Source organism: Apostichopus japonicus, chromosome 8 (assembly GCF_037975245.1).
Source record: "Apostichopus japonicus isolate 1M-3 chromosome 8, ASM3797524v1, whole genome shotgun sequence".
NCBI lineage: Eukaryota > Metazoa > Echinodermata > Holothuroidea > Aspidochirotida > Stichopodidae > Apostichopus > Apostichopus japonicus.
In genome coordinates, this window is record NC_092568.1 from 21,026,159 (window position 1) to 21,052,847 (window position 26,689).

At 37.1% G+C, this 26,689-nt stretch overlaps 1 protein-coding gene across 16 annotated transcripts in view; it reads right to left on the reverse strand.

The window, feature by feature from the left end:
• LOC139971013 (SPARC-related modular calcium-binding protein 2-like) overlaps positions 1-26,689 on the reverse strand; it is a 55,782-nt gene that overhangs the window by 13,925 nt on the left and 15,168 nt on the right. For 3 of the 16 annotated variants that reach the window (XM_071977141.1, XM_071977146.1, XM_071977149.1), the window contains exons 4-9: positions 19,055-19,111; positions 18,148-18,486; positions 12,554-12,589; positions 10,524-10,565; positions 8,000-8,053; positions 5,217-5,471 (exon numbers count right to left, since the gene is read on the reverse strand). In XM_071977141.1, coding sequence (XP_071833242.1) covers positions 5,217-5,471; positions 8,000-8,053; positions 10,524-10,565; positions 12,554-12,589; positions 18,148-18,486; positions 19,055-19,111 — 783 coding nt within the window. Of the gene's footprint in view, positions 1-5,216; positions 5,472-7,999; positions 8,054-10,523; positions 10,599-12,553; positions 12,590-18,147; positions 18,487-19,054; positions 19,112-26,689 lie in introns of all 16 variants that reach the window. The other 13 variants (XM_071977144.1, XM_071977143.1, XM_071977145.1 and 10 more) reach the window with 13 other exon arrangements.

Consider the following 26,689-nt stretch of genomic DNA (forward strand, 5'->3'; position numbering starts at 1 on the left):
TTGACCGGTCTAGTTTCTTTTTTTTAAATAATGGAACAATGGCTAAAAAAACATATTTTTGTGCCAAATCTGTCGTGGAAAGTGTCAAAGTTTACTCCTGCCATGTGATTTATACTAATATGAGCAATGTCTGAGGAGAGGGGGGGGGGGGGGAAGGGGAGTTTCTAAGAGGGGAAAAAAATATAGAAATGTGAATCAAATCAATTCCTAACTCAGAACTTTAGATTCACAATAAACTTTTAGGAGAGTCTTAGTTTGATCAATTTCTACAAACTCACAGGGGAATCATTTCTCTGGTATGGCATCTGTGAATAGCTACACAAAATGGTCAAATTGCTTTCCAAGTCCAAAGATGTAAATAGCATTGTTCATTACACAGGACCCACAGTATACTTAAAGAGGCAGAACCCTCAAACTAGCTACACAAAATCTGAACACAAAATTATAGTCCCAGACAGTGCCTCACTTTGAGTAATATTCACAAAGATCAGGACAAATGTTTACAAACGTTTTGTAAACAGCCTTGCTTACACAGTAACCGTTACTCCAAACTAGCAACTCAAAATGTAAATACACTGCTTTAAAAAGAGAACGAAAGGTGAAATTTGGGATGAAAGCGGAAGTTTGGGCAGATTAATATCACTATAGCAAAGAGGAACTATTACATGCTGCCTTTCTCAACATGTGTTCTCCATAATGGTCATAAAAGTCTCCCCCTTGAAAAAAACATGTTATTTCTTTTTTTTGCAAAAATGAAGGTTCTATTTCCTTGATACATTTTTGCACAGTTATTGCAAAAGATGAATGATTCTTTTGCATTTCAAAACAGAATTTTATGTAGAGGAGATATTAGGTTTGTTATGATATTAAAATGGTGGGTGGTTTCCGAGAATCCATATCTGTATTGATTTTGTTTTTCTGCTCTGCTCTTTGTGTTATATATTAACCTTTTACCATTGTTCAATCTCTGAGATCAGACAAAGTTTATTTTTAAAAAACTTTGGGTATTTTATTTGAGGCTACGTATCGCTCGTCTCTGCATTTTCTAGACTTTTTGTTTTAGTGTTCTGGGATTTCTTTCATTCTTTAAATTTTTGTGTAAATTTATTTATTTTTTATTTATATATATATATATATATATATATATATATATATATATATATATATATATATATATATATATATATATATTTTGCCCACTTTACTTTCGAACATTGAAAGGTGACATGACATATATGTGCAATTTCCTTTTTTCCGAAGAAAATGATTATTAAGATGATTTATTTATCTCAAGGACATAGAAATGAGATGACAACACATTGAAACCAAAGAGTACTTTCAATTTTTACAATTGAAATATTCTCCCACCCCTGCCCCCCCCCCCCCTCTTTTTTTCAGTATTTCCTTGGAATTAGACAATTCAGTGTCCCTGTAAAGATAATTAAATTAGAAGGGATGATAAATTTCACCGGTTTTCGAATGTAAAATAAAAAACAAATTCTGGATAATAAATAAATAACTGGCTAATTTGAAGTAGCGCCCCCTGATTTTAGCCACGTACGACTGTGGTCAGTTAAGAGAGTAAGAAGTTTCCAATTATATACATATAAATATTACATGACTCGGTCATAGAGGGTCACAGAGTTAAACCCAATCACAAAATGAAACTTTTAGCCTTCACATTTACAGATCTAGTGTCCATACTACATTCTAAGCCCATGCAACCAGCCCATGTTCCACAGTGTACTTAAAACTCTACTAATGCTCTGAGAATCATGTACCGAAGTTTAATCCTCACTCACTAAGCAAACGAATATAATCTTGACCTGGTATGTTGATCAATATCGGCTGACTCGAGAGGGTACCCTGCTTCCCCTAATTACACAACCGCAAACAACCTACTTTAGACATGAAGCTGCCATTGCACCACAGTCACTACTTGCAGTATTCAGAGTACAATGCTATTATTATTATTATTTTTTTTTAAGGCTCTCTGGTGATAAAGGTTAATACTTCAGTCTGATCAAAGGCCCAGTGTCTAAAGGTGTTAATTTTGAATGCTTTTCTCCTTCCTATAAATATAAGGGTCACAAACATCTTAATGATACCACCCTGCGAGGTACAAGTTGTGATAGCCTACTGGAGTTATGATCTGATAAGGGACATTTACATTGTACACAGTCTGTGTGTGTTTACTGGAATGGAGGGTGATCTACCTTGTTGAAGTACATACATACATGTCTGGGTTAATTTAGGAAGTGCACACTATCTGTCATTAGTCCTATTTCTCTATTTAATCTGACATGACACTTTAAACCCTCTTCCCCTCCCCCAAACCTCCTTTCTTTAACACTTGTCAACCCAATAGAATGGAAAATTAAAAGAGCCAATAAACATTACAAGAGCAAATAAGCAATTTCAGAGCCAGAAGACTGGAATAAGATTGGGACATGAAAGGAATTAAACTGAGAGAATGGAAATCTGAAATACAATCTGATTCAAATATGTGGCACAAACAGGGGTCACCTTTTTTGCTCTATTCCTTGGGGGGGGAGGGGGCAATATGGTCACCTAAGTGCAACATGGTGCTACAAGTTCTGTACTGCAGCTTTAATGTAGGGTAGCAGCTGTTCCTTGTGTCTGAATCATCTCTCCCCCCCCCTCACTCCCCGTTCTCCGCTTCCCTCGCAATTATCTTTTCCCCCTCCCACCACTCACACTAATTGGGTTTGAAATGTCTCATATAATACCCTGACAAGATGGGAAAGTTTGCAGAAAACATTCCTTCTATTAGTTGTGTTGTTTGCCCTGCAGATTTCTCATGTGGGTCATGATATCATCATTTCAAATGGGATAATTAGTGGTGTGTGACACACACACACACATCTCGCAAACACCTGAACAAATATATCTGACAAACATCAAAAGAACAACCTTGTGAAAACATCAAAGATTCATGAGACCAAACCCCTCGCCACCAAACCAATTTTTTTTTTTTTCTACCACCATCATCATCATCTTCGTCATCATCGCTTGCCCTCTCGGACTTTTTCTCCTTCTTATCAATTGACTGACGATCTGATTGTGTCTCGATCATTTATTTATTTATTTATTGTGTCTCTCCAAAACCCACACAGCATGAAAAAGCGAGACGGGGAGAGAGAGAGAGAGAGAGAGAGAGAATGGAAGAAAAGAAAAGAAACCGAGAGAAAGGAGGAGGAAAGAAATTCCTATTTAGGACTTTCAGAATGTTTCAGAAGCTCAGTCTGTTAACTCTCTTTAGCTTTGAAGATAACCGATGCGCCTCTCAGACAATCCTCTTTATCATCTGGTGAATGTTTGATCTTCTTTTAACGGGAGGAGAGGGTAACAAAGAAGAGAGGAAAAAAAGCAAAAGGGGGAAAAAAAACAGTTACAAGACTTCAGGTGTACATATATACATATATACTTTAAATCACACTCTACAAGAGTACTCTTTACGGGATTATCCTTTATATACGAGGGGGAGCTCTCTCGGACTGAGGATTCTCTCAATGGAGAGGTCAGAAATTCAAACGGGGTATTGTTGAGGAGGAGATTGGTGATCACAGACTGTGTGAGATGAGATCTCCCAGCGAGTTGCGGACAGGTGTGCTTGCGCAAGGGATCCATTGATTTTGGCATTAACACAGTTTAAAAGAATTTTATTCATCCTACTACTACTATACAACACAGCTGTTGATGTTTCAACCAGAAATATTGCAACTGTGTTTTCTCAGTTGGCTCTTTTTTTTTTTTTGGGGGGGGTGGGGCTTTTCATTGTCATGAATTGTAACAGCCTGGTTTAAATAGAATACAGCCAAAGGGAAGAGAGAACAAGGAGAAACATTCATGACGAAGCAGCGCGTAAATAGAGGAAAGAAAGAAAGTAAAGAGGGTTCCTGGTGGTTTCTAATGTATAGGTCGGTAATTGAAATGAACATTCCATTATTTAATGAGGCCAGAAGGCAAAACGTGTCTAGAAGGAAACAAATAACATTGTATAACAGCATGATCCAGCTTAGTGAAGATGCGGTGCTCCTTATTTTTTTTTTTCAGGCGAGTCATTTTGCTTCACCGTCAGGTTAAAGCAGGTGGCCATTGCAAAATCAGTTCACCGAGATGAACATTTGAGCTGCTATATGACAAACTTGCGAAGAAAGTTCCTTGGTAATGTTTTGGAAAACGTTCCATACTTTTTATATGGTTGCCACTTACGGAAACTTATTTGATGATACTAGCAAAAGTCTTAAAATGGAGGGAATAATTTTGTCATCACAAAAATGCTATGCCAAAGTGGTTAAAATTGCTATGCCAAAGATAAAAAGCAGTACATTTTACAAAGGAACCATTGTCATTTATGAGAGAAAAACTTGACTTAAGAGCCGTCAAATTTGCTACACATAATTTGGATATTATAATTATTCTCTGAAGAAAGAGCACCATGAAAGACCTATGAAAAGAACCAGTTAGAGTAGGAATCATCATTTATAGGTCAAATCTAGAAGACTTCTATTGCATTCATACTTTAACATGTTACGCATGTTATCACAATATTGGATGTAAATTTCAATACAAATATAATAATAATGATAAAAATATAAAAAATTGTCACTGTGCAGCTATGACATCATCACACTTGATTGCTCAAAAGTTCACTTTTGGTGCAAAACATGTCAGACCAAAGACATTCGTAGGAATCATAGGCGTACCTGGAGCCCAATTTGATTTGGGGAGGGGTGGGGGTTGTAACGACTTGCCCGAAAAAATATAACCGCGTGCGTTCAACATCTTAATGTGCATTTTATATAAGCATGCGTCGGTTATTTATATCGCATGCCAATTACATACAATCATTTGCCGTGTTATTACCCTTCCATATTGGTGATCATTTTGGGGGAAGTCGTTACAACAAATATTGATCATAATAATATAAGTTTAACCATTGAAAAACATATTGCAATTAATTTATCTTTCAGTAGATGACTGAAAAATTCTCAGCATATTGCCCGAATTTTCACAAAAAATATTTGGTCGGGGGACCTGCAGCCCCCCCCCACCTCCTACGCCTATGATAGGAATATGAATTCAAACAACAGCATAGCATGCAATCATGGAACACCACTGACACCAAACTTGGCCCGCCACTCCCGCCCACCCCCCTCCCTCCGCGAATAAAGAAGAAAAAATAGACCAACCTTTAAATTCTCTTCTAGCTGTGGGAGTTCTAAAAGTTGCAGTGGGATCGCAATCGGCTTTGAACGGCCTTCTGCTGGAGCTGCCTGGGATGGGCCTTCCTGTGTCGACGTAGGCACACCAGCAGTATTCGGCTTCATCGTGACATTGCACTGGCATGTAAGAGCCATCTTCGTCGCACTGCGGTATGAAGACCCCGGTATCTCTCGTAGCCTCTGCTGTAGCTCTCTGAAACTCCACACTGCACGATAGGACTACTGTTGGTCAATTTCATACAAATATATAATGTTGTTTACCTATATATTCAAATGGCCATGTTAGCATCAAAGGACATTTTTTTTGTACCTGTCATTTTTCTTTGGCTGAGATTACCATTGAACTCTCCATTTATTGGTCATCTTTTGGCAGAATTTATCGCTCTTGATAGATAATTCCAGTATACAGGATATTCACCGTTGTTTTACTAATACCCATACGGTCACTGATTTGTAAACAGTCTACACCCAGAGTTTCAAGGAGCACAAAAAATAATTTGCATTGCTATCTGTTTATGATAAGCGGTAGGGATATATATAGCACAAAATCAAGTTTGCTAAACATGGTGCTGAGTTTTGAACTAACATGACCAAACCTTACGAAATTGGTCATTTTTTGCAATATTTTTGGTTGACCTTCCACCCCCACCCACCCGCCCCCCTTACCCCTTCCCACCAACCCGATACATAACGGACAACTTCATTATTCCACACAGATTTTTTACAGTGCAGTCTGTTCATCATTGGACAGAGACCATTATTATGGAATTAAGTATTCAACTGTTTGCCTGCAGTGTCAATGTCATCAACTGTTTATCCTATTACTGTGTGAGCTCAATAAGAATGACAAGAGTTCAACTTTGTGCACCTTCTCTCCTGCACGTACAATGCTGTTAACTGAAAATAAAGGGGGAAAAAAGGGTAGGTTTTGCCCCCATCCATGATCATGATATATCTAAGGCACAGTTCCGACTTCATTGAACCATCCCTGAAAATGTCACTCCGAATGGAACTTTTGACAGAATGTTGGTATCGCTGACCATGGTGCCGCATACTGTACTTGAGATTTAATTAACCTATGGTGTGCCACCGAGCTATCACAGAGGACCTCATTCTGTTCACCGGAGGATCAAATTCATGGATTGTCTGGACTTATCCTCCGTAGCATAAGCAAAGCCACACAGGTAGCCGCATTGCTCGGTTTACCTGCGTAAGCATGGCTCTCTGCAGGATTGGCAACAGAAAGAACAACGGAAAAAAGATGTGCAAGGCCGACCGACACGTTGTCCTAACGGCTGGGAACGTGAGCGATAGATCCCTCGAGACATTGTACAGATTTTGGGTCGAGGGTTTCTGATCTCTAGTAAAAACTGTATTCAGTGGTGTATGTAGTATTGTCTTTTACATTAATCGCTAATAGGATTATACATCAAATGCATTTGATGGTAGTAAGAAAAGAGATGAGAGGAGTGGGAATTGGTTGGAAGAGATGGAGGGTGGGGAGGTGGGGGGGGACAAGATGCATACATATTGTCCATGGTTCCTTAATTAATCGCTAAAAATGAAGCATGTATTTGGCAGAAGGTGAACACTGATAGAGTTTTTGGCAAAGGGGATGGTTCCCTCATTAAAACTCCAAAATGGTGGCCATAGGAAGATTGTCCTGAACCCCCCCCCCAAGCTGCCACCCCCTCTTAAAACCGTACTGGATGAAAAGCCATGCATTCACATCATGTTAGCCTCATACATGGGAGGGAGGTAGGGAGGGAAGTCGTTCTCCTGTTGCCATTATATGAAATTGAGTCACGCTGGTTGACATGGACCAAATGAAGCTATACAAAATGTGAAGGTTCAATGTACCTTGAAGGAACATGCTGATCAAGTTAATTAACAGCATTACATCGATCCATGACATAAATTGGTGTATTGCCGCAGCGATGAGCCAATCAACAACTGAATTAATGAGGATTCCAATCTTGATGTAGCAGGAAAATAATTATATCTTTCTAGTTGGTGGAGGGATAAAGCAGGGGGAAAAGTTGATCAACACTACTTTTATGACCTTAATGCTGTTGAGATGATGTGTTATGAGGGAGGACAGGTCAGGTAGTGGATCATCAAACTGTGGGGGTGGGGAGTAAAACATTGGGGGAGGGGGAGTGGGGGAGGGGAGTGACATATATACAACAATAGTTAAGTTCGTGCTGCCACTATAAACACTTTGTGGGCAAACAATTAAATATCATTACACATGCAACTTACAGAAGTTTACAAAAATTTAGTTTATATATTAGGTGTAGGTGGGGCAAAGTGATGAGAAATGAAAAAGGGCTCGAATGACAAAACTGTCTTCAAGTTTGGTCCATAAATTTTATCGTTTGGTTTTGACTCTCTCTTCCCCTAACAATGGACGAATGTTAGAGAAGCTAAGAATAACATGTCTCAACGAAAAATCAATGACTTTAAGAATGTTTGTAACAAATCTTTTTCTTCTTTACAACGAACACGAGTGACCGTTATTTATCTTTGGGGGCGGTGCACATGATTTTCGAGAGAACGAAACAGCATCAAAGCCAATTTGACAATAAAACAATTTCACAATAATGTATAGTAATCTACTGTATTTCCAAATCTATATGGTTCCTCTTCAACTTATGCAGCCTAACCTGTACCTGGTCAATTGAATAGTTTCATTTCAAGCCCTCTGTCGTTAAATAAATGCGAACAAGATTGAAATACGTGTACTGTACCTGTTCCAGGCTGCTCGCGGGGAACTTGCCTGGTGACGAGAACCGGTAAGCCTGCTGCCAGAAAAAAAGAGGAAACAAGAGAATGTTGAAAGAGAGGAATTCTCAGAATATTACCAGAAATAATGACAACAATTGGAACATTTAGAATTATCATGTGAAGGGAAACCATACCACAACAATAAACAAAGAAATCTGGAAAAATGAAATTATCAAAATTGGTCATTTTGTTCAGTCAATTATAACTTACCAAGATAATGAAGGGCTACTAAGGTATGCTAAGGTAAAGTAATGTAAGGTAAAGAAAAATAAATAAAAATATTAATTTTAAAGAAAAAAAATCATAATAATGGGAAAAAAGTATCCACAGTACATTTCAAGTTAATCAGATTATGTTGTTTACAAATGTTTATTCCACTATATCCTATGCTCCTCTTACCTTGCAAGTTTGCCCGGCTATATATCCCAACTGTAAATTGCTACAGTTAGGTAGAATCCCAACAAGGTGGTGAGGGGGGAGGGGGACGGAGGGGTGGCAGTGGTACTGTACCTTGATCACAGGTGGAAACATATTGCTTAACACCATATACTTAAAGTACTGTTTATTTTATTGGAATTACACTGTAGAGCATTCATGTTACCCAGATGTAGAAATTCTCAACCCAGAGGGCAAACAGTTTAGTTTGTGATGACCTATAAACCAAAAGCTTCCCCATGAGACCCATTTCTAAGCACGTGTACATTCCATCATGAACTGCATCATCTGTTGCAAAGAGAAAACAACGGTTTGAGGAAAGAGGGGGGTGGGGGGGGGAAGAGAATATTGTCCAGATGCAAAAATCTTTAGGCAGGATGCTTAAGCTGTTGATCGAGGCTTGACACAGTTCTAGTCTTAAGAGAAACTCCAGGTGATAAAATCAACAGTGTTTTATTTTCATTAGATATATGGCTTGGTTCTGAGTCATGAGAAAATTCACTAAAATACAACTTCATGTAAAAAAGGTGAGTGCAAGAATGTTTTTAACAAAATGTTGTTTGTTCAATTTCAACCATTCCTTATTTCAAGTTAATTTGAAATCACTCTCTCTCTCTCTCTGCAACTCTAGTTAACACTGCATATCACTAAAATTTGACTAGAGATAGAGTGAAAATACACAAAAGTAAGGAGTTCTGTTCTTAAAAATTAATATCTAACCAGAACTTGAAGTGTGTCTTCTTTTTTTTCACACAAACTAAACGAGAGAATTGCCTGGCAACCGTTTATGTTGGCAATCTCACTCATGTCCACTAGAACTGCTGGAACTCACTCTTCAGATACAAAAAAACATCAAAACTATTTCCTTTAATCACAAATGTAATGACTGCAACAAAGCTATGACTGTCTGACCGTAATGAGATCATTAAAGATATGCTAGAAACATTTAAAATCTCCTTAGCAGCAATATCGTTTAATTACCTCTATCGATGGGGTTTACAGACCTTGCATCTTGACGTGAATGTTTCCTGATCACTTTAAATAAATGTATATCCTCGTTATAAATACTACGGAATAGTTTGCTCTGTGAAATCAGGTTTATGCCAAACAGCTGTCTTGTGATAGCCTAGTGGTGTCGAGTTTAGACGAACAGTGATCAATGCAACGACTACCGCAGGTATGAACAAAACTCAATGAAGGGCCATTAACTGTATTACGTTCTCACCGTGGGACCATCTGAGCAAAGATTTTAAGCTGGTACAAATTTATCATTCAGTTTGAGCATAAATGAACAGCCATTGACACATTTCTAAACATAACCAAACAGATTTGACATCAAACTGTTCTAGCAGGTTTCACTCTACAGATTTCCTATGACTTTGGAGAAACGTGATAAGAGTTGAATTTTTTACTGGAACAGATTTGGAACCCCTTCCCTCCATCCCACTCCCCCCCCCACCCCAGTGTTCTCCATGGCTCTGAAAATGCTTTTGCCAAGGGTAAAAATTACTTTTCCAAGGTTTCCACAACCGCATAAGTTCTGTTTCAATTTCAAAGAGTTTTTAAAGCCATCTCTCCCTCACATGTATTTCAATATCAGACACATTTGTAAATCTATTTGGGAAACCAAAATAACTTTCGTGATTGAGAACCTTCCTTGCAAAATGGCTTCTGTGTCGCAACCGATCCATTTCAATTAATTGTGATGTATTTGTACAGGTACTCTGCAAATGATCGGGAAGTTCTTTCCTTCCTATAAACTGTTGTCGGCCACCAAACACATTCCTGCCTGCATCTGCCTTGCCAAAGTCAATCCCTGCAAAGATCTTCCAGCAGCTGGGCAGGACAATTGCAAATGGCCAACCAAGTAAAATAAACTAGTTACGAAAATTGTTTCTCAAGAAAAAAATATTTTCAACAGAACATATAAAAGAATGTCAAAGATATGAATAATGGAAAAGAAGAAACCATTTTTTATTTTTATTATTATTTGTATTATTTTTTAATTATTATTATTTTTTTTATTTGATTTTTTATTATTATTATTTTTACCTTCTCTTGAGCTGGCGCTATCTCCAGTGGCCTCTTCTTCACCTGGAGTCAAGGAGAGAAACATTCGAAAGGAGACTATTACCGAAGTATCACGCTGTGGGTTGAAACCTTCATGTAAGTTGTTCTTGCACTTGTCCGGCAATTCACGTTAATAATGTTCACTATATACAAGGAAAGCGACAGTGGGGAAAGGGGGGCCAGGCAACATAGCTAGTAGGTGGGGGTGGTGGTGGTATCACATGTCACTGAAAAATGACGATTTTGGGATTTTAGGAAGCGGAGGAATTGTTCCATTTTTTGCATGCTCTTCTGTAGCCCCATATGTCTTGCTTCATGCCCCTGATAACCTCTTCTCCCCTCCCCCTACCAACCCTACCTCCATCCCCCTTGCAGCTTTTTATGAACCTCAAATGGCTTGCAAACCAAGGTAAACATGGAATAATTTGGTTAATATCAACTAAATGGTTGCCAACTTGCATCATCCCTCCCCCTCTTCTTACCCCTCTCCACACTCCCCCCGCAACTTGCATCATCCCTCCCCCTCCTCTTTCCCCTCTCCCCCTCCCCTGATCGGATCCCCCACCCCTAGCCATGTGCCTGGTAAGGACAGAGAGCAAAGTATTTTAAAAGCACAGCACTCAGTATCTAGAAATTTTTAGATGTATTTTTTATTTTTGGAGGGGATAGGGTTAAGGGAGAACATTGTTAATTAAGGTATTTTGTTCTCCTACAAAGCAAGGGTAAATATGTAAAAGCTAAAGCTGCTCTTTAATAGCACTAAACTACAGAAATGAATATAAAACTGATGAAAAATATGACATAATTATATACATATGAAAAGGTTTAATGATTGTCATGCATTAACAAGAAAATAGGGCATTGTGAAAAAGGAAAAAGAAAAAAAGTACGCATTTTGTTCTTTTTTGTTTGTTTTTATGAATTGTTTTGTCTTGCAGCATTTTGCTGTCTTTCTTAAGCAATTATGAGAAGGAGAAAAAAAAATGAAGAGAAACTAAAGATTTTTTTTATTACTTCAAAAAAAAAGCTAACTTTTAGTATTAATGTATGAAAGATGAGAATCCTTGAAATTAAAGATAGAAGAGTTAAAATTCTACTGCATCAATTTAAAATAATTAGAAAAAGGAAAGGAGAAATCATGAGCCATTCGATTGGTTTCCTTTGCGGCATTTAGGTCTGCTAAGAAGATGAGAAGATATTCCCTTACGTTTGGCCTAACAGTGGTGTAACCAGGGAGTTGGAAAGGTAACTATGGTGATGAGGGGCTAGCTAGACATTTAAGGGAGGGGGCTGATATTTGAGAACCTCCATCCCCTTCGTGTCCATCTTAACATTCTCTAAGAGGCTACTTAATAGGGGTCACTCTGAGGGCCTAGTTTAACATATTTTGTCTCATGACCTAAGTTGCCAGAAGAACTTTGCTGGAGCTGCACAGACCCATTTATTTCACTGTCTGTTTGCAATTTTGAAATATATGTGGAGTTGTTATTTATTAGTACAGTATTCTTAAATATTGCCATTTAAAACTTGATTAATTTACAGGCAAGGCAAAATGTTAAGCTTTCATATTACAGACCATTGAAAACAGCTACTGTATAGTCTGTCAAACACAGTACAGTACACTTTCAATAACCCATTCGAATCTGGGGATGTAAGCCCCCTGTAGCCATACCGTCCTCCCAACCCCACCACCCATCTCTCCCTATGCCCCACATGAAATGGGTTATAGGGATCACCACCAACTAGGGGCTGGGTAGCTCAGCTGTTAAGAGAACAGGATATGTGACCCCTGGGTGTCATTAGAAATATTAAATGAAGGAATTTCACACAAGAGAGCAACAATTCCTGGTTGGAATAAGAATCTTTTCAAATCCCTGTTTACACCACTGAGGCTATTAATTTGCAGCAAAAAAACAGAACTCATGGAGGAAAAAAACAGTAAAATGAATAAAGCAAATTTTGTGTGTGTGTGTGTGTGTGTGTATTTCATAGTGAAATTAAACACATATTACCTGAGACTTCAAGAAGCAGAAAGGTGTGACTATTAGCTGTAATTGAATGGGCGAGAAAGGGAGGTATGGGCAAAATGCATTCTGACACTGATGCACATTAAAACAGTTAACTTAAACCAATTTATGTAAAATTGGGATAATTATGCTGAAATAAATATACCATCTTTTATCTTTTAATATCGGACCCTTGATTACTGATGTTTTATTAATTAATTAATTATTAATTATATACTCTACAAGTAATTATGTGGAAGAAACTAATTTATGTCAACTAATAAGTTCAAACCCTAAAGAGCAGCTTAAAAGCACCCACATCATGTAACTCGATGTTTGTTTTGAAAGCTTAAAAATGCAATACATCAGGCTGAAACCCATATCAGTGAATTTACATTTGTGTAAAACTTAAGTAAAGAGGGAAAAATGCCGTCCTTCGTTGTTAAATCACTATACTTTACAGGAGAAGGTAAGTCGCTTTTGTGTAAAAAACACATCTATAAACTAATATTAACTAAAATGTTAAACTGTCTAAAAAGAATGGTTATGGCAAGACATGTGTGAAAAGTTGATCCCAAGAGCAATAACAGCTAGAACAGGAATTATTCCTGTGTTGTGCTTTATAAGTACCCCATATAGTACTGAAAGATATATTACAGATATATTACAGAAAGAGTTGTCACTATGATTTTGAATCGGAAATTACCAGCAATTTAAGGTGACTCTGTTGCTTCTATACATTGCTAACAAATTCAAAAACATATACATGTCTGGTCAAAATCCTTCAATTAGAAAATTTACTGAATATTAAGGGTATCATCAAAATAATTCTGTAGGGTACATTCAGATTAAATTTTCTTACAAATCAGTTTCCACAAGTCTGGTGGTATTTTTGGCTGATACACAAGCATCTTCCCCCCACCATTCCATTTCCTCCTCACCCTCTCCCCCCCCTCTCCACCCTCCCCCCATCTCTACTAGAGAGAAGTTCAACCCTTTGTTTCCAACAAAATGTCTGTTCTTTAATATCTCCATACCATAATGTGTTCATCTGATGATAGCCAAATCCTTTTCTTTTCTTTTCCTTACTATTTTTTTTTTTTTGTAACCCACTGTATGTGATCTATAACATCAGGGAGTCAGGGATGTATTTTCATAGTGGGTCATATCCCATCCTATCTTTGCCTTGCTCAGGTAAATATCAGCTTACAAAGGTCACATATTTTGCCTGAAGGTCCATTACCTGATGTCAATAAAAGGCAAGCCTGGAGGTAAACCTGTAAATGGAGCCTCAACTCCAGATGCTTGTAAACTGCTTGTTTGCGAACAATAATGGTGCTCAAATTGACACAACAGGAAAGAAAAAAAATGTAAAAGAAAACACAAAGGGGGAACTAGCGTCTGACTAACGATACAATTCACTGTCGTAGCGGCCACAAAAGTGAATTCCAATCTTTCGTTTGTAATAATAACCCATTTCTGGAATCAACTTTTGATGGGATGCTAAATTTGTTGGTTGTTTTTCTTTCCCATTTGTCTAAGCTGCTGATGTTGGGGATAATAAAGAAGAACAGTTGCGAGTCTTTCTTAATTTAAGTATTCCTCAAGTTTGTTTTTCCTCAGATCGTTGGCGATATTGAAGGCAGGCATGTCTCAAACTTTTTTGAGTTGGAAATTTTCATTTTTGATTAAAACACATACAAAGTACCTAACATGAGCTCTTCTCCTTTTGGTAACATAATCGTTATGAGAGGCCAGTTTTTAATTGTCTCTTCTAAAAGTTAGCAATATCGTTGACATGCTTTGAAGTTTTGTAATAAAGGTCACTCGTATTTCAAGCATTTCACTGCCACTCTCAAAGTATTTTTCCTAGTCGAAATCATTTTATTATCTGATTTAACACTACTCAAGGATGCCCGATACTTGAATCAGATGGCGAGGACCCTCTGGAAATGTAGACCTACTTTATGACTTTTTTTTTGTAGAAACTGTTCGTAGCTGAAAAATGGGTAGCTCTGCTGACGAGCTCTAAGAATTCTCGTCACCTGTTAATAAGTCCGTCGGCACTTGTGACCGTGTTTTGGAAGGCCAACTAATAAAATCTCAAACCAAAATAGCTGAACATTTTTTTCTCGTTTGTTAACTGCTTATAAATTTATACAAAATATTTTGCATAAATGTATATACCTTTACTTTCTTCATAATTTAAGAATAAGTAAAAAGTTGCAATTCAAGAATTTTCAAAGTAGAAGCTAACACATTGATTAGTTTAATCTTAAACTATAAACACTTCTAGTATGAAGTCTGATGTCTGTATACATGCTAACTCCCTAAAACACCCTCAGGGGTAGTGGGTTTTACACGTTCCCACATGTTCAAGTTATATTTGGACAGACAGACAATGGACACTGTGACAGAGTGCATAGGCCACTGAGACTGATCTAGTTGAGGCAAGTCAGGTAAAGCTTATTTGCACAGGTGAGGAGGGACAGAGCCTGGTAGACAAGCTATCATAACACCATCAGTAGTTGATGGCCTCAGACAACCTCAGGTGTGCGAAACTCCTCCAGAAAAACAATACCCCTTATCATGCCTGGCTGTGTTTACCTAGAGTACACAACTCAAATCTTGTAGATAATACACACCAACATGATCCAACTATAGCACCCTATAGACACAGATGGGGGGGGGGGGGGGCAGAAAGGATGAAAAAAGGGATGGCTAAAGAAAAATACTAGCAAGTCTGTATGCATTGGTATGTGTGTGTGTATGTGGGTGCTGTTACACAGTTGAAATGAGAAACTTTTCTGAAGTTTTCTCAATGAGCACAAACAGAGGAAAAGTAATAGAATGTTTCTTGTATCATAGCAACCAGGCAACACAGAAGGATGCAGGGAGAATAGAAAAATAAAGAAGAACATTAAAAAAAAAAAAAATTTTAAAGTACAGTATCTAATATACATGATGTAATTCCCAGTAGTACTGAGCAACGGAATCACTAATCGCATGGTTTCCCCATGTTTGAGGCAAAAGCTTGAATTTTTGAATATTTCTTAATTTAGTGTTCAAAGTTGTGTAGATGTTTTAGAAAGCTGTTTGCACCCATCAACATACTACAGTTTTACATACATGTACAAACACGCCATTATAACTGCATCTATTATTCCCAGTAAGACTATATAATCAAATTACTGTTACATTCAATTTTCAAATTCTGCATTAAAACAAAATATTTTCATTAATTTTTACGTTCACTACATTTACACATGGAAACATTTAGAAAGAAAGAAATTGAGAAGACATTAATTAATTAATAAAATTAATCAATTATTTAATTAGTAAATGAGATGAGTGATCATATAAATAAATATAGGTACCATTGATCTAAGCTAGAGTTAGTTAGTGATAGAGCAGATTTGGCGGAGTGAAATCTGAGACTGGTTATATAGATGCAAATTGTACAACACATAGAAGTAGTGTACAGGGTGATCAGGCACCAAAAAACAGCTCTGATAACTTGTCGATTTAAGCTCTGCAAAAACCAATTTATTGGCTGTTTAAATTCCCATTTCTCTAGCCAAATTGCTGTTATGGTACCAGTGCAGCTTTCTATGGAACACCTTTGGTTTAGTGTAGAAATATCTAACAGATTTTCTTAACCTGAAGGAAATTCTGAGCCAAAATGCAACCAGTTTGCCTTCCACAGCTTTTAAACAGAGGTTGAAAAGCCTAGCGCTCCTGAAGAATCCTTCCCACCCCCCCGATTCCCAACCCCCTGTCAAGCTTTCAGACTTTATTCAGTTACATAGGAATACTTGAGAACTGTTTTGAAAGCTTACGACAAATATTTATGCTGTAGAAACAATACCCACACGATCCACTGATATCCTCAGTATGAACTCCCACTCATATTGTGGCATGTTTTGAAATGTAATTAGTGTCCATCAAAGCCAGAAATCATTAAACATTTTTCCTCTCTGGATATTAACCATGCCTTCTTTCGTTTTTGTCTTGTTTTTCTGTTTAACCACATTTTTGTTTGTCTTTATCTCCCGTTCTCTATTGCTTCCACACTGTCTCCACCTCCTTCTCTCTGTGGCTCCTTCCTTCTCTATTTATTTTTTCTGGTTTTATTATTATTATGAAAAATCCAAAGTTCACTCCCGTCCTCCCCACACAAGATTTACAGAGACCGGTGATGATAAGCACAAACAGGTCCTAAATCATTCTCGAGTGGTTCATTCTTTTCCTCAGGAATTGTTGAGATGAAAAATTTTTCCTAACCTTTTTATAATTCCGTCATTTCCTGTGTACTTAAAAAGATAGTTTCAAATTTGCCAGAGCTAAAATAAGCTCCCCAGTCCAGACAGTCACTTGTTAATAATACACAGATGAAAAAAAAAAAAGACAAAAAAAATGACACTGAAGATGATAATATACAACACATACTTAAGTGAAGTGTGAAGAGTTAGAAGTGGCCTCTCTTAGAAAAAGTGCATTTTTGTGCAAAAAATGGAGAGTGTTGTGAACCCAAACGATCAATATTTACCCAGGGCTGTCAGGACGATGTGTATGTGATAAATCCAAAAAGAAAATGTAAAAAAGTTTATTCCTTAATTTTTTTTTTTTTTTTTTTTTTTACCCTTCTCCAATCCATTCTGTCTAATATTTGACTAATTGATAGCATCAAGTTTCTGATTTTTGTTATGAAATTCCCTACCCTCTTTCTTTTACATTATTTTGTTTTTATTATTATCATTATTGGTATATTATATGATATTATATTATATCAATTTTTGAGGAATTCTACATTATCCACATGTACAGCTTAAAGGACCGGCATGTCACACACTGTTCAATATTTGGAGGGAGAATGTCGGGCAAGAAAGCAACAAATTGTCATTCCGTAAAATGACTACATCCATGTTCCTAGCAAAATCAATGTGAGTTCCATGAATATAAAATTTCCAAAAATTTAGATCAAATTTATTGAGACATGGTCCTTGCCTGCATCAATGTCTAGCAGTGCACTGATTTAAAATATGACATTGGTGTTGTAGTAGAGGGGAGAGGGGTGGGGGAGAGGGGAGAGGGGAGAGGGGAGGGGGGAAGAAGGACGCTGATATGCATCTGTATATGTTTGGATTATAAGGGTAGGAAGCAGGCTCATCAAGAGAATGTTTATTATTAAATGCCAGTCACAGTGGTGAATCCAAGAACCTGCTATTGTCCCCTCACCCCCCCCCTACCTCACCCCCTATGTTTGATTGAAACAGCATTATCGTATTACCCAAAGGTTTTGGAAGAAAGTCAGAAGTATTCGAATAGCTGTTCACATATATGCTGTATGGTATAAAATAAAACCACAACATTCGACGACGCCATCCACAGTTGGGTTTGGATCCACCACTGCTTGACACATATGTTAATAGTGGAAGGTCAAAAAAAGTGGTGGGGGGGGGAGTATTCTATGGAATGAAAAAGTGCATAATGTTTTTTTTGTTTTTTGTTTTCTCTTGAGAAGGAGGGGGGTGGGGAGAGGGGAGGGTGAAGTGACGGTCAAGTACAAGAACGGTGAATCAAGGGCATTGCATACTCACTATCCACTCCACCCAAGCAGAACATCCACTCGCTCTCAGCTATCATCTCATCATAATCAAGGTCACAATGTTCCGTAAAGCTTTTCACACAAACTTTTGGTTTGATCAACTTTCTCATTAACCTCCTCATTGTGGCTAATTCCTTTTTTTGTAAAAAGGTGTCGCGGTTTAAATCAAACTCCGCGAATTTCCTCTCCATCGCTTTCCTTTCGATATCGGCACTTTGGCCGTCGGTCCCCTCCGAGTTATCAAAACCGGCGACAGAACGTTCATAATCATCCCGGAAAGTCTGCCTCAAATTCTCATTGAACTTTCTTCGTTCTGCCTGATCACATCCTCCTGATGATTGGGGTTAGAGACAAAGAATTATTTGTGACAAAAACCAAAATGTTATTGATGAGACAAAAACATGTGCATGTGGAAAACAATAGACAAGTTGAAATGATATTATTAGCTTAATCCTTAAAAAAAAAAATTTTTTTTTTTTGGGCTTCTTGTTTTTCTAATTTATTTTTTGTCCTGGACATCCTTGGCAATTCAACCATTTATAAAACTTCAACGACTTTTTAAAACTTTTCAGCAGGCTAAATTTTAGAATATTCACAAAATTTAAACCAATCAGAAATGATGATGGGATCAAATTAGTCATCGTGGACAGTGCAAAAAAAACTGGTGTTTGTTATAAATTTGCTTCACGATGGAGAACAAATGTATGGATGGAAAATTGTGCTTGCAAGATGAGGAAAAATGTTTCGAAAGTGTGCGGGATGAGTAAATGACGATCGAGTGTTTTCTTCAGAAAGGAGTCTGATGGGTTAATCACCCTTTTGACGATTTCTATACCACTACTCTAGGGTAGTATTAACAAGTATTATGGAAAAAAGGTATTTATGAAATTAACACTAACCTTTTGGTGCTTTAGCTTGGGTTGGCACCACATTCTGGTCAGGTCTAACCACATCTGCTGTAAGGAAAAACAATGAAGGCTGTATAACTAGGATGTCACATTATAAACAGCTGGGGTTTTTTAGCTTGGCACAGCTAGCATCTTATAATGACCATTTTAATACCAACCTTGCACTTACCAAGCATAACTCAAAACAAGATTACAAGCGAAATAACTGAGAAAACCCTCCAGGTTTATTTTGACAAACAGAGTAAGTAACTTTCATTTCAGTTGTGCAGATTTTGTCACATTCAAAAAAATAATCCTTATTCTATTCATCAATTAAAAAAAAAAAATCATAAAGTGGTGATCAAAATGCAAGACAGTCACATCAGAATGCTAATTAGGCCATAAGTCTGGATCTGGATCTACGAATGGATACACATTTACGTATGTTTATAAAGTTACTGTATACTACTGTATAGTGATAATAAATGGCTAGATATTCTAAAATGGTCACTACTTCATAAACTTACAACACAATTGTGAGCTAGTATTCTATTCATTAAAACTTTTGCAAAGGGTTTCAAAATAGTGTGACTATTTTTTTCCCCTTCTTTTTCTACCATTTCCATATCTTTTCATGGTTATATGTAAACTTAGCCTCTTCCAATATGTTTTTGGGTTTTTTTGTTAGGCGTGAGTAATTCTTGAGACTTCTATGCACAGGTCTTTGTTGCTGATGGAATATTGCTGCATATTTTAGTATATGGCACGATGCATAGAAATCTCAAACTCATACCACATTTTAACATACTTTAAAGGAGTGTTTGCGTCACTAATTTAGTCATCTGTCCACAAAATAACTACCAAATATAGTACCATCTGGCAACCCCATCTAGCAGATAAGCTAGCATTTAACTTAAAAATCTTTTTTAGGAGCAAACTGTTCATAGATGTGGTAAGAAATAACTTCTTTCCTAAGATCCCTCCACCTCTCCCTGAGCCAAACTCCTCTAAGAAAAAGAAAGACACAAAGAAGCAGCTGAATTCACCTCCTACCAATTAGCCTGTTGGATTTCATTGAAATCCTGGAGGAGTTTGAAACTATATTTTGTGGCCTATTAGTTCATTCAATTTTGAGAGACAATTTAAGGTATCCAGGTCATGGGTGATCTGCTAAACTGTGGAATGTTTATGCTACATGGTTGTTTAATCAGGAATGTATCAATAATCAATTAAACTAAAGCATTTGACAAGTTTGAAGACTTGACAAGATTGAAAACTGGGTCATGGTTCAGCTGTATGAACTACAAAGTATGAGACCCACATTCTATATATATATATATATATATATATATATATATATATATATATATATATAATAAATTATTGCTTTACTATATATCTGTCATACCATTTGCTACACATTCAATTCTTAAATACACAGTATATATACAGTATATATATATATATATATATATATTCTAACCTTAGGATTCACAAAAGGTTACCAGTTGGATTAGCATCACAATCTATCTGTCTAGAATCTCGCTAATAGCCACAAAACAGAACTATCATAGTTCAGATAGGTGACAATTGGCCTACACATGTGACGACCACGATAATTATCCAATTATCCTTTCACTTGTTTCAAACCCCTGGACATAACATCTAGTTTCCATTCTCCATAGCTCACCCAAGTAGGTAAGCGTACTTGTCTGTGGAGGAGGCTGGATGTTTTTCAACTGTTGTAGATTTTCAGACTCATCACCATTCTTATTTCTAAATATATTTTACTGTTATTACTACTGAAGCATCTAGGGTGAGGGGGGGAGCAATGAAGTGACCAATGTTGCCCACAGAAGGGTGAATATTAAAAACAAAAGACTGTTTTGATGAGTACTCGACAAACTGATGAAAAAGGCTAAGAATTACTATTATGGTGAGTTGTAAATTTGGTAATCTCTTTGAACTGGTAAGTGTCTGCAACTTATTGTTTGGACACATTTCAGGATAATTTCCTCACAAATTAGGAAAGATGAAAGGATTAGAGAGGAATTAATGTAAATGCTGAAAATGTACAATTTCCAAAAGATGACAATCTCTTGCCAACAGGTTGAAATTTTGAAAAAAAGGTATTAAATAGTAAACATGAAAGTGTGAATGATAGACATGTTTAATTCTCTATCATGAATCTATTTGTTCTTTGCATTACACATTACATTTAAAATAAAATATTCAATTTTGGTTGTTTGAAAATATTATTCTCACCATTGAAAATTCTACTGGTTGTCAATCCAGCAATGTCTGACATATACTAAAATGAAACTGAGTAAAAGTATGCTGGATACCTACCCACCCCCACCCATCACTCTTCATCCACCCCCCTATCCCCCTCACCCTTCCCCCTCACCTATCACACCCTGGTCCCCAAACTCATATTTAAGATGTTAACAAGATTAAAAAACATCTGAAGGACTATTTTGCCAAGTCAACCTCCTTTATTCATCATCAATTCCATCACATTTAAATGACTTCACCCCTGACAAACTGCGATTCCATTGATGTAAGACAGCGATTGAGACAAGAGAGGAAAACAGCTGACGTTGCCTACTGATTATTCTAACGACTTTGTTGACCTCTTTTATTAATTAGAATTCACATTTATAGACATAGCCTAATTAATAATTGGTCATTAACAGCCTTCAGCCTGCAGTTCCTCCTCAAGTACTTTGACCCACTGGATACTAGTAACAACATTCTCACATCAACTACTACTATAACTAGGTGAAAGCAATTTCACACCAGCTTTTCATTTCTCTACTGGGAACTGCAAAATTAAAGCAGAAGCCTAAATTGAATTTGGTCGGCAGACACAACATGGAGCAGTGAATTAGCTTCTGGGACAAACTCTACTTGCTGTATAAGTATAGGGTGAGATAGGCAAGGCTTTTGCACAACTTCAAAGTAGAAATTTATTGCTATAATGCTATTATTTGTGACTTATCAAGTTTCCGACTGAGGAATTTGTGGTATTTTATCTATCTAGGTGTTTGGAGTAAAACATATAAATTAGGAAACTACTCTTGTAGATCTGTTAGCCTGAGACAAACTTAATTTCTGATTCAATCGAAACTAACATTGAGGTTGCCTGCGAGGAGACTAGTTTATAATTTACAGTTGTAAATTCAATTACACATTAATCTTGATCTACAGCCAACTGAATCCCACCTACCTAGTCCCCCTGCCCCCATCCCCTCTCTCCCCCACCTAATCCCTCTAATCATGAAAAGAAGCAAGCATTCATAAAAAGATAAAGTTTATATTAAAGCACTAATGGGATTTCCATGAATTATCATGGTAATTAAATGGATGAACTTGGGGGGTACCACTGGTTGATAGGGTGGTGTAAAGTAAACGTGTCAATGTATTGAAGAGACTGCAGTAGCCATATCATATCTAGGTAAAAGTGCATAGGTAAGGTGAAGACAGGTAACTGAGTGACTCTATAAATTATAGTTTGAACTTGGTAACCTTTGGGAGACCTCATCGGCGAGAATATGGATAACATTTTGCATCTAACCACGTCAACGTCAATCTGCGGCATACCAGACTCCGCTGCCTATAGGTAATTAATAGGTTTCATGACATGGCGATTGGAGGCAGGTTATGTGATGTACGCTGTCTGATCTAATTAATTCGATAAGATGATACAACAGCAACGATCCCGACAACAGAGGTGATCGTGGGCATGATACCACGAGCGAGACATGCCTCCCGTTTCCAGTACGTCGGAGGATATAGTTCACACAACCTCGGTGAAGTTAAAATTCCACGTTAAAGCGTGATCGCCGCGTACCCCATGACGCAAAACATCTGAAATACTAAACAACACTTCCATCTGGCTATGAGACACTCCATGGCCTCTTGAGTCGCATGACCTTTACTGTGAAGATTCACGGCAGATCTCAAGGGTAACGTTTCCAACGGTTGCCGGCCGTTTAGGATAGAGGGATTAGCCTTGATCTACAGTAAAGGCATTGAAGACTCGCCCCAAACCGCGTGCGGCCATCTGAAAAAGTTAACTTCCCGTTGCTTGCAAGTGACGTTTTGTTCGTGTCGCTACAAAATGCAGACAGTACAGTAATGAAATGTGATACCTTGTTATCTTTAGCTGGACCTGAGATGTGTATCGCTGTATTGTTTGTACACTGTGTTGTGGGTATTGACCGCAGCTGTACGTACTGACTGTACACTAGTGTCTAATTACCGACGGTATATGCAAGCTGTGTGTGTATTTTCTGGGATCGATGGTGGTGTCTAACACTTCTGTTACACCTCATTCAAAACTAGGTCAGATAACCTGCATTAGACGTTTCTTTTTGCGCGAGTCTTCACACCCTTTAATACCCATTTTTCAATATCAAGGGAACATCCAAAGGGTTACATTGACGACCTTTATCCTTAACACTGAGAAGGCAATACCCCTAACAGTTTACTGTCATTAATTACCAACATCTCTGGATATTAACTGAGCTCTAAAGATTCTGGTGGTTTTGAATTATTTCTTCGAAAACGTTAAATTATGAATGCAAAAGACCTAAAGGAATTGGTAGGGCATTTTTAGGGTATGGAATTCTAAAAGGCTCACAGGAGATGACAATGTACTGTAAAATAAATCCATTATGTAAAGTTTTATGTACGCAGAGGTGATCCTAATATTTATAATCGTCAGCGGTTTAACTCAGCAGTGATTATCATCTCAGTTTGCTGTTCTCACCGAAAAAAGAAATATTTCCAACAATTGGCAATTTATACTTTAACAATGATCAAAGTAAATGATTTGTTGTGACATTCTAAGTTGCTAGGCAGCCATCTATCTCATAAGCTAAACATTCTTCTCGAATGCTCTTTTCAAATTTCAATACAATTGATATTAAATCCGTAGCACTATAATCTATAAAAACAAAATGTTTATCACACAACTTGATTTTAAAACTTCGATGCAAACTATCAGAGCAAACTTATACCAGCCATAAGTTGATAACAAAAAGCTTAAAATCCTTGCACAGTCCATTCTTTCACACTGGTTCAAATTAAACCACACAAACCAAGATTTGAAAACTGATTGTTTATGGTTTTTATTGCCTTTTTGCCCAATTAAGGGTTAAAAACTCTCTACAAGACATCAACCAGCCACTGATCAGACAGACACATGGAGAGTGCCTATGGTTTCTGTGGTTTTTCAGTCCAAACACTTTGTATGTACACTAACAGTTACAGCAACTTTCCTTTGCCCTCACAAGGACATCACCATCCAGGATGAAAAGGTCAAAGGTCATACTGCCAACAAATATGCTAGAAAGTCTGATAATGGTCACTAATGCTCAGATTTCAAAAGCATTTTAAATGCTGACTTTTTCAAATCAAATCTTCGCCGAGAGTTTGAAGATTCTACGATATCTGGCAAAAGAAAACTCCCGGAAAAATTCTTGAAATTGACAACTGCTAGCAATTTCAAGCATGCTAAATTTGGGAGCAATATTCTGGTGGTCAGATGGAAGACTATCTGTCCAAAACTTGGTCCTCTTTGAAAATCAAGATGATATGTATGTAATACGTACACAGTACAACTATTGTATACGGTACTAAATAATCACTACCACCAACTTTGAGATTAATAACAATAAGAAGTATTCTTGGAAGTTTCTAGAATCAGTATGCATGAGGTACATACAAGCATTAACAGTTGCAACCATTTAGTCCATTCACGACATTTTGTGTCCCACAAAGTTGATCCAAACTTTTCATTATTGCACTCTTTGTATTGTGTGCCTAATTTGATCTTTCTGGAGGATGCTTTAACATGCCTCATCTTTCTTATATTAGACGTTCAATATATATGTATCAAAAAATCATGGCAGATTTATTCATAAAACAGCGTCAAGAACTATGAGTATTTAAAAGAAAAGAAAGATTTTGCAAAATGCAGAGGTATTATCATCATATTTTTTTTACAAGCTACTTTGAAGAGTAAATTACTTTGGTTTCTTCACAGCGGACATAGTTCCTGCAGGCAAATTACCTTAATATCCCAGGTTGTATAGAGAATCAATCCCAAACCTACAGAGCGGCAGATTTTGACATTATTCACTGATTTTATTTCTATTCTATGGCACTTCAGGTGGTGGATTACAATCATTTTACCGCCTGTGGGTTTGACATAAAGCTTAATATTATACACTGTGTCTATGAGGTTATGACACCAAGAATTACACATAATTGGAACGGCCTACTGGATTACCATGTCGCTGTGTCAATTCCCCCTTTTTTTATTCTTTTTTTTTTTGAGGCAAGAAGAATCTAAATTATATTTGTTCGTGTAAATATATACTTGAATGCGGTGGTTTCAAGACTTGAAATCCAGGCTCCCCAGAAAGTTACAAAATTGACCCTGCAATGACATTCATTCTCATAACCCACCCTTCAGATTCTATTTATGGTAATGGAAAACAAAATGAATTAATAATACCTTACAAAATCAGCTCCACTATCTTGAAAGAAAGAGGAAGATGATTTATTCTTTTCAATGTTTAGTTGCAAAATGGAATGTAATGATATTCCTCTTGTAGCTAAGCATATATAGGTCCAAGCCAAGCAAGACGACAACTCTCCCAAAAGTACATTGCATAGGGTTTTATCTTTATGGTTGCCATTTGCAACTTTAGTAGAACAGAAATAGTTGAGCGAGCCTTCCAGTGGGATGTCAGTTTTTTTTAAAGAGATTATAAACAGGAAATAGACTTACTCGGCAGTCACTTGCACAGTACATTATTTATCAGAGTAGGAACTCAATAAAATATAAAAATAGAGGTCTTCTATATTCCTGAGCAATCAATGTTTGGCTTTTATTGTTTCATGTAATAAAATGAGTCACTTATAATAATAACATAACCTAATGGGATGGGGTGCAATATTATATCTCTGCTCACTTGTGGTTTCTAACACCAATGAGAGGGCAGCATAATATGCAGACATGAGTCACCCCGCACTGTTGAGAAGAAAATCACAGTTTTACAACATCCCTTACGCTCCGAAGGTTGAAGCAAAACCTGCCTGGCAGCTGACCAATTGTCCAAGTAACATTTTTTCCCCCTTTCTTTCTTTCAACCCATCAAACTTTCTCTTTCTTTGAACGGGGAAGAAGAGGAACAACAATAGATCAAAGATACACAATTAAAGCTTGGGAGTAAAGAGAACCTTGAAAAGGTACAAGTAAAGTCCCGGTCTAGGCCTACTGAATACACCACTAATTGTCTAACTTTGAATAAAACTGCAAAATATACACAATAGGAGTTAACATACAGATGATAACTTTCAATCCCCATGCAGCAGCCTGTTACAGTATCTAAGTAACATGTCATGGATCACACATTTGTTTCCAAAGCTAGAAAGTAACATTATGTTTACAATCAAGTCACTGACATTGCTTCTCTCATAGCAAGGACTTAAAATCATTCAGAATTGAAATGTACTTTTGAAGCAAAATTTTTTATGTAGTTTCAAAATCATGCAGACATCATGGCAACCCCCTGATAAATAAGAAATGTCCATCATCTTCACAATCTTAGATATATACTGATATATCGACAT